This window comes from Eimeria tenella, genomic scaffold (genome assembly GCF_000499545.2).
Source record: "Eimeria tenella Houghton genomic scaffold, Eth_scaff404, whole genome shotgun sequence".
Lineage (NCBI taxonomy): Eukaryota > Apicomplexa > Conoidasida > Eucoccidiorida > Eimeriidae > Eimeria > Eimeria tenella.
In genome coordinates this window covers 1-8,937 of record NW_013544954.1, presented here as the reverse complement: position 1 = coordinate 8,937, position 8,937 = coordinate 1, and the positions used below count along the sequence as shown (strand labels likewise).

Sequence of the window (8,937 nt, the reverse complement as noted above, 5' to 3'; positions counted from 1 at the left end):
CTGGGGCCCACCTATAGGCCCCGGGGGCCCACCTATGGGCCCCGGGGGCCCACCTATTGGCCCCGGAGGACCGCCTACGGACCCCGGCCACGGAGCACCAGGGGGACCAGTTAACCCTAGTGGCCCAGGAGGGCCAGGGGGACCAGGGAGCCCAGGGGGCCCAGCGGGCCCTGGGGGCCCGGGGGGCCCAGGAGTCCCTGGGGTCCTCTGGTGCCAAGGTTGTCCGGGGCCTCCGGACCACCAGGATGCCCCCGGGGGGGGGCCGTTCAAGGAAGAGCCAGCGGGGTCAAACAACGCTGAAGAGCCCGAGCTGCCGGGGCCCCCAAGGGCCCCCGTATTCTGCGAATGCCGTGATCCCCAAGAATAGCGGGAGTCCTCTTGGGGCCCTGGAGCTGACAATGACCCTGAGTTCATATTAGCATCCACACCCCAGGGGGCCCCCCGACCGGGCGCTTCCCCCAAAAGTCCTGGGGACCAATGACTGGGGAGCTTATCTGGAGTCCCTTCAGCCCATGGGGCTGGGGGGCCCCACTTAGACGGAGCGCCCCACCGGCTCGTATTCCCTGAAAACTCGTCGAACCCCACAGTCGGCGGGCTCCCCAGAAGTCCGGGGGCCCCTTGACCTCCTGAGGACAGTGGACCTGCGGGGACCCCCAAAGTCCCTGAACCTCTACTTGATGAGGCTTTTAAAGACCCTGTACTACCTGCGCTTTTGAGTCTGGGGCCCCCTAAAGCACCCAATCCCTCTCCTGCGTCAGAGCCTGAGAGGGGCCCCGGACCTGTAAGACTCCCCGAACTCGATGAAGACCCAAAAGAAAAGGTGGGCTTCAACCCCCCTCGGGCACTGAAGGCTGAGGGGGCGTCCAGACCCGGTGGGGCTCTAGGGCTTCGTGGGTGCCCCGAGTCTTGTGGAGACCCAAAGTCTGGTGCACTCCCCAGGCCTGGTGCAAGCCTAGTGCGTGGTGGGAGCCCCAGGCCTTGAGGGGACTCGAAACCTTTTGAAACTTCGCTGCTTGGGGGGCCCCCTAGGCCTTCTTGTGAGCGCCACACACCTGGTAGAGCCTGCAGGCCTTCTTGTGGGCCTCGCAGGGATGGGGGCCCCCAAAGGCCTTCTTGTGGGCGCCACGGGCCTGGTGGGCCCAGCAGACCTTCTTGTGAGCGCCGGGAACCTGGGGGGGCCTGCAGGCCTTCTTGGTGGTAATGCCCGCCTGGGGGGCCCCCCAGGCCTCCTTGTGGGCGCTGCAGGCCTGGTACGGCTGGCAGGCCTTCTTGTGGTAGACGCGGATCTGAAGGGGCCTGAAAACCCCTGGGGGGCATAGAGTCTCTTGAGCCCCAGCGGCTTGTGCTCTGGGGGCCCCTGGTGAAGCTTGGGGGCCCCGGAAACCAGGACTCCCGGCTTCGTGAGCTTTGGGGGTCCGTAGGGGCCCCGGGGCCCCCAAAGCTCCCTGCAGCACCAGACGGGGCCTGAGAGCCCCCGAAAGGGGCCCTTGGCCCCTCTACACTCCAGTGTCTGAAGCCCTCTGAATCTCCGCATGCACTGGAGGGCATCCTGTAGCGGTTTGGCGTCTCTGCAAGGAGCCGAACACTGGGCCCCCAGGTGACCCCTGGGGGCCCCGGAGTCCCGGGGCCCCTCAGCCGCTGGTCAACGAGCCACCAGCAGCTGGTGACAAGGAAGAGAAGACTGAGAGAGACAGTCACGGTGGCGAAGATGGCTACAGAGAGGGCACGGGCCCGCCTGCGCTTTTCGCCGCGCGCCAGAACGAACCTGTCACCTGTTGTTGCTGCTGTTGCTGCTGCTGCTGCTACTGCTGCTGCTGCTGCTGCTGCGGTGGGAGTGTCTGGGGGCGGTGGCGGAGCTGCAGTTTTTGCAGGAAGCCCGGGCTCCGCGTTTGGGGGCTCCGCAAGAGCCAGGGGCAGCTGCTGAGGCATCGTGGGCTCCCTCTGGCGCTATTACCTCAGGGGGAGACACATGGGGACAGCGGAAGGAGGTAATGGAGACAAAGATGACAAAGACAGGCTGCGATTGTTCAGCAGAAGATATGGGCGCCGGAAAGAGACGAAAAGAGAGCAGCAGCAAACAGAACCGCTGGCTGGGACGCAGTCCCCTCTGTCTCGCTAGATGCCCGTGTGGGGCCCTCGTTGCAACGCCAAACAGTTGCGGGAGCGGGTTATATTCTAAGCCAAGCAGTGCGGCATGCGCGTTTCAGCGCTGCTGGTATTGTTGCTGCTGCTGCTGCAGTTGCTGCTGTTGCTGGCGTTACGGGAACACCTGAGACCTGCACATCCTGTTCTTCGCTGTTCCCCCGCCGAACGAGTCTATTTCAATGATATATTAGTTGCCCCTGTTTTGTTTTATTATCATCTATTTATTACTTGAAGAAGAGTCCCGCATGCAGCTGTGTGGCCAACCCCCCAGAACACATGAGGTTACCTCTTCTGGCGTGAGGACCGGCAGAGGCACTCCCCGCAGTTGGAGTTGCTCCTTGCCGTTGCACTTTAGCTGCGAGCTGCTGGCAGTTTTCGTTTCCCTAGCATGTTTTAAATAGAGAAAGTGTATAAAGTTTTAATTATTCCTCATTTATTTAGGGATGTAGCCCCTTGAACTGAGTGGTAGGCCAGCGCGCGAGCAGCATCGATGGTGGTGGGCGCAACCGCTGCAGTCTCGCGGGAAATTCCCATTGAGAGCTGGGGAGGAACCGCACAAATGCATTTATTTATGATTAATAAATTTTTGTTGTTGCACTTTGCTGAAATTGCGAAGGAATAAGACGGATATGAAGCTGCACTCGCGGCGGCCGGGCTGTGGAGCCTGACCTTAAGCTAACCTACAGGCAGTCCTTGAAAACGGGGAATGGCCAAGATTTACACAGGGCCCTAAGCAATGCCAAGGCTATAGCCAAAGGCCACATGAGGCACTAGACACCACAAAATACGCACCACTGGTACAGGAAAAAGAGCAGAGGCTGCGGTAAAATGTGGTGTGAGGAGCAGCAGCTGCTGTTGGGCTACAGCTGGAGCTGGCAGCCCCGCGAGACCCCACTTACAGCGGTAAAAAGCACAGCCGCAGCTTAAAGAAATGTGTGGTAGTTTGCCCAGAACCGTAGGGAGTTACAGCCCAAATAAGGGTGATCCGGAGACGCGAAAATAGCGCGGAAGGAGCAATCGCTGAGTTATTAGCTGAACAGCTTAGCTAGGACAGCATGGCCCTCCTTATCATCAATTCTAGAAGCCATGAGCCCAATAAACACTGCAGGGACCTTCAACGCAAACCTCGAAGATCCTCATCTTCCCCGAACTCTCGGCAGTGCTCACAGCTGCACCTGCAAGCCCCGCCAACAGAAGCTACCTCCATGGGCCGGCTTCTGGTGCAGGCTTAGGCGGCACGCAGCTCTTTGCTTTGATGCTCACTTTGTTTTAGGCATTTGCCTGAGGAGCTCTGCCAGACCAAAGAAATACAGTTGGAGGCTCTCTAGGGCTTTTTCCTTGTGGCAGATTTGACTCCCTTGCTATTAACTCGCTTTATACTGAGAAGCAGGGTGGACATAACGTGGTTTTTGCCGCGGGAAAGCACTTAAAAGGAGCTCTCCCATTCACCAAAATGCCCTTCACTGATCGTGGGCCAATTCCAGGCCTTAGAGCTTTATGCTTAACCTAGCTACGAGGAAGGCCGACAGGATTGTCGACCTTCCAGGTCATTTCACAGCTTGTTCCATCACCTTACGTAGGCCATACAATTATTCAACTTCCCGCGAAGTGCCACACTTGGTGAGAAGCTGTTGTGTCACTAAGTGCAGTCCAACCGTCACTATCCACGCTTGAATTGTCTAGGTTGATTTTGCTGCTGCTCCCTGTTGCTGTTGCTGTATTGTGATCCTTACTTTCTGTTTCCTGCTTTTTTCTCTTTGCTGTTTGCTGATGCTGCTAGGTGTTGCTGCTAGGTGCTGCTGCTAGCTGCTGCGGCTAGCTGCTGCGAGGTGCTGCTGGCCGCTGCTCACTGCAGTCATCATGGGATGATCGTCGCGTTTGTTCACTCCTAGAAATTTACTTGATAATAAAAATAGTGGCCTGGCTTCTTTGCACTTTTCCAGCTAGCATTCTAAGGCAGTTAAGAGTACAGTCGCAGATCAAGTGCTCGCTGAGCCGTTCACCAATGGGCGTATGTAGGGGACCCCACACTCCCACGAGCGGAGCAATTTTCACGAAAATGCCTCATGCAACGGTGGTTATTTAAGAATTACACTATGAAAGCAATTCACACGTTCACATCATACCATGTAGAGAATACTAAGGCGCAGTGAGAGCCGAAATTTCCCACCACACACCCCAGCCCCCAACCAACTCAACGGCGAAACAGCCACGTTTCGACAGCCAGGTCTCGAGACTCCCAAGCCCGGAACTCAGGTACGTCAATCTGTAATGCCCAAGCCCTATTCCTGCTCCAGGAATTAAGGCTTCAGTAAAATCTTTTTCAAAAAAATTTTGCACACCTGTGCTTTTATTCTGCTTGTGCATGTACGAGGTTGGGTTTACCCCCAAAATCAAACTGCGTTTGGGGCTGGCGACGCAGTACACCTCCCCGAACAAATGTGAGTGACGCATCCTCAAAGTATTCATAGAACAATTCATAAGGTATTGAATTGTTTCTTTTCCCCGAGAATGTCTCGCTGCGGATGCCGATTCCCGTCTCAAGCACTTGGGGGATTGTGAGGGCCAGCCCACAGGGAAGCACCAGGGTGCTGAATGGTTCGCATTCTCCTCAGCTTTTGGTCATCAGGCAGTCCAGTTCATTTACATTGGTGCTTTTGGGTATTTTTAATGTGTGGCGCTCCCAGTTTTGAAGCTTTGCAAAATTGGTGTGCAGTTGGAGAGCCGGGACGCCATCGTTTGGAATGGTGGTCACATCCCCAGATCCTCCAAGCTACTCCCCGCAGTGTGTTGTCCTCGAAGTGTAGTTCATTTATTTGTGGGTGTGTAACTAGTGTTACGGATTGGTCATTTCGATGGCCCAAACTTCCGTTTCTACTGAATTTGCGGCGTCGTTGTGTTGGTTTAAGACGGAGGGAAGGCCAGACGGCATGCAGCTACCCAATACTGAGCGTACTATTTGTCGACATGTGACTCGTGTTACGGCTTGGTCATTTCGGCGACTAAGGCGTTTGTTTTTACTAAATTTGGGGTATGGGCTGGGTCGTGGTGTGCGTCGGCAACAAAGAAGCCGGCGAAAATGGCATGCAGTTGCCCAATACTGAACTTGCAAACTCAGCCTCCAGGCTTAATGGAGTTGAGGAATTCGAGATGATGCAAGTGGCGGTGCTGCACTTATGTAGGGTTGATCTATGAAGAGGGGTATCAACGTATGTGTTCAACACTAGGGCGGGTTTCAGGGACCATGACTGTCTCTGTGCCTCGAATATCAACAAAAATTTCAGCAGAAAGTCTACGTATCCACATGATTTTGTGCACAGGCAGTAGTGCGGCCAATACTGTGTTTTGCAGTGGAGCCGCTCACGCTTCACGCGGAGGGCAACAGTAAAGCCGCGACAACAAGACAAGTTGGCGCAGGTCCCATTTTCTCGACGCTGTATTTGCGCGGAACGACTCAAGATTGATGTGGATGCGGAGGTTAAATTCACATTGTGTAGTGTTTAGGCACCGTTGTTCATGGTTGTATGTTGATATCACGTTCAGGACAGCTTAAAATGCGAGAAAGTGTTTCAAACAAACACTGTAGTAATTAGCTGATGACGCCAGATCATAAGGGTTTGCATGGGCGAAACGCGTATAGAAATGTTTGCGGGGGAGCACTTCGTACTCCTCAATGGTGTGGAAATGGGAGAGTTTGTGCTTTCCGGTCTTTTGATTGCGACTGAGGCTGTTGAAGTTAGCCTTCTGAAGCGTATATTTAGGTTAATGCTGCGTTAGCCGTGGGGTACTGCCGTACTTGCTGCAGTTGCGGTGCAACGGGGAGGGGTGCCCTGTCTTCGTTTGCCGTTTTCAGTCTGGAAGTGTGCAGGTGAAGTCGCGTGCTGCACTAAACTATTACATGCATAAATGGAGACACCGATGGGCGGAATGATTGCGTATGCTCGCTGCTATAAAATTTAGTTGATAATGAAGATGCTGGCCTGGCTTCTTTGCGCCTTTTAGCCAACATCCCAAGACAAGAGCACAGTAGCAAGTCAAGTGCTTGCTGAATTGTTCACCAATGGGCGTATTTAGGGGACCCCGCACTCTCACGTGCGGAGCACTTTCCACAACAATTCGCGTGCAACGGTGGCTGTTTAAGAATTATACTACGGAAACAATTTAGACGCTCGCATCATACCAGAGGATAGGAAGGCGCAATGAGAGCCGCAGAAACAGCTCAGCAAAAATGAATTCCTATGTGCAGCAGCCAGCATGTAGCATTGCCGAGGGGAACTACTAATGCCATTTGACTTTTGCGATGTGAAGTATAAGTGGTCTTGTTGGTTGCATGAAGTGGAGCGCCAGGAATAAGAGGAGATACGTCGTAGCGGTCTACTTTTGACAGGAATGTCAGTCAGCAGGGCGGTAAACAAGAGAATGAGGGGAATGCCACGCAGCAGAAGCAAACGACTACACTGCATGCTCATACAGAAAACACAAATTTGTGCCTAGAAAGCAAATGCGGTGTCGCTGCTGCTAGGTGTCTATCGGGCCTTCAGCAGCTATCACACGAGTATTGGCTTTGCGAAGTAATATGCAGAAACAAGATACGCGGCTCATGAACGTTTGACGCAAAAAACGTCTAGCCCACAGGAGTGGCCGGCTGGCTTTGGGGCTGTAATGTGAAATGGTTTGTGGAGTGCTCCCAGAACAGCCTTAAAAAGCGAAAATTTGGCACCGCACAAGGGACTGTTCTCCACGTTCTGCGCAACATTCTGTCAAAAAAAGGACTCTAGTTTGGCACAAATCTGATTTAAGACGCCACGCTTGTATAGCCGTTGCTGCCTTCAACAGATCTGAAAGGATGTACGCATATGTATACACATACATGAAGAAGCATTGAAAAGCAAGAATCTGCACTTTTTAGCTGAGTAGAAAGTAATACTATTCCACATTTGGGGCTTCAAACTAATTTGCTTCTGGTTCGTTCCATTTCTAGTTGTAACTTAGCAGCAAGAAATGCAATTGTGAAGCTCACTAAAGTTGCCTCCAGTTCGTTCCAATTCCTAGTTGTAACTGAGCACCAAATAATGCAACTGATGTTCACTTTATAGAAAAAATGCGTCCCATACTTTTACTTCCGGGCTGATGTTGAGTTGAATAGCAGCCATCAGTCTTAAGTTTAGTTCTTGCTGTTCTCAATTTCGTCTAATTCCGTCTGGCTTCACAGCAGTTGATAGGAAGTTTAGTTTTTGCTGTTCCCAATTTCGTCTAATTCCGTCTGGCTTCACAGCAGTTGGTAGAAATCAAAAGACAAGGCCACGAAGAGGCGCTGGATCCAAAGAAATTGCCCTACAATTTTGGGCCTAGGGCACTGGGTCACCAGAGTCTGATCGCATTTTTGAGGCTTCCCAACAGGTGCAACGCATTCCAAGCTTCACAGACTGAGAGCTCAGCTAGCAAAGGACAACAACTGGAATGGCAGCTTCCGCTGAAACATTGACAGCGACAGCACCAGTTTTAACAACTGCAGCACTTTGCAGCATCTGTAGCAACTGCTGCAGCAGCAGCGGCATCAGTACCAGCTTTTGCAGAAGAAGCAGTTTCAGCAGCACAACCAGCAGCAATTACAGCATCAACAGCAGAACATGCCCTCTGGCCGAGATCTACACCTCTAGAAGAGTAAGTGAGCCGCGCTTCGCGGCTAGCACAGAAAAAGGCTAAACACAGACTTTGGCAGCAACTACAGCAGTAACAGCAGAACATGCCCTCTGGCGGAAAACTATAAACGCAGACTTTGACAGCAACTATAGTAGCAACAGCACAACGTGCCCTCTGGCCGAGAGCTACATCTTCAGAAGAGTAAGTGAGCCACGCTTCGCGGCCAGCACAGAAAAAGGCTAAACGCAGACTTCAACAGACACAAGGAGCCAGAATGAAGCTTGCTTTCTGATACCTGCTGCAGCAAAGTGATCCTCGCCGTATGGAAGCTTCCAGCGAATCCTGCAGCTGCTCCAGGTGTTGAGGCGAAAGCAGAGAGTGGCATCCAGCAGAATAAGAATTGCTTCTTGAACTAAGGAGGTAGACAAACGAACTGTTGTACAGTGGTTGCTCGCTTCTGGTGCTCCTTGCTGCCTGCTGCTGCTTGCTGCTGTTCCTTGTTGCTGCTGCTCTTTGCTGCTGCGTGCTGTTGCTGCTTTTTGCTGCTACTTTTTGTTGCTGCGGCGTGGTTCTGCTCGGTGCTACTGTTTATTGTTGCTGCTCGTGGCTGCTTCTTGCTGGTGCTGCTTTGCCTTGCGGCCTAATGCTGTTGCTTCGTGCTGCTGCTTGGTGAGTTTACTTGGTACAACTGCTTGGTGCTACTGCTTGCTTCGAGATCCTGCTGCTTGGCACTTCTTCTTGCTGCTCCTGCACGCTGCTGCTGCTTGGTGGTGCTATGTGGTCCTGCCGCTTGCTGTTCCGGCTTGTTGCTAGCCTTCTTATTACTTCCACTTATTGCTGCTGCCGTTTGTCAGCGCGAAGTTAGAGTGAAAGGGACAGAAAATATCTGCACAGATATTGAGATAGGCGCGTGTGACCGATACAGATATTGAGAAAGACGCATGCGAATTCATCTTAGAATAATATACATTCATAATATGGATAGCGGGAATAACATAAACTTTTGCATGCAGTTGCATAAAGGTAAATCAGTACTAATTAATCGTTACATATACAGATATGCAGATGAGTGTCACCTCAGGACTGCCAGCTGATATGCAAAAGCGGCTCAGTGGCCTACCCCTGGGTATTGCGGCGAGCACTGCGGAA

General features: G+C 52.8%; 2 protein-coding genes across 2 annotated transcripts; one reads left to right on the top strand and one right to left on the bottom strand.

The window, feature by feature from the left end:
* Positions 1-34: 34 nt before the first annotated feature.
* ETH_00001005 (uncharacterized protein) lies at positions 35-367 on the top strand (the record flags this gene model as incomplete). The annotated part of the gene is made up of 1 exon (XM_013379826.1): positions 35-367. The coding sequence occupies one exon, from the start codon at positions 35-37 to the stop codon at positions 365-367; it is 333 nt and encodes a 110-aa protein (XP_013235280.1).
* Positions 368-410: 43 nt separating this feature from the next.
* ETH_00001000 (uncharacterized protein) lies at positions 411-1,929 on the bottom strand (the record flags this gene model as incomplete). The annotated part of the gene is given in 2 exon segments (XM_013379825.1): positions 411-531; positions 551-1,929. The coding sequence occupies 2 exon segments, from the start codon at positions 1,927-1,929 to the stop codon at positions 411-413; spliced, it is 1,500 nt and encodes a 499-aa protein (XP_013235279.1).
* Positions 1,930-8,937: the final 7,008 nt, after the last annotated feature.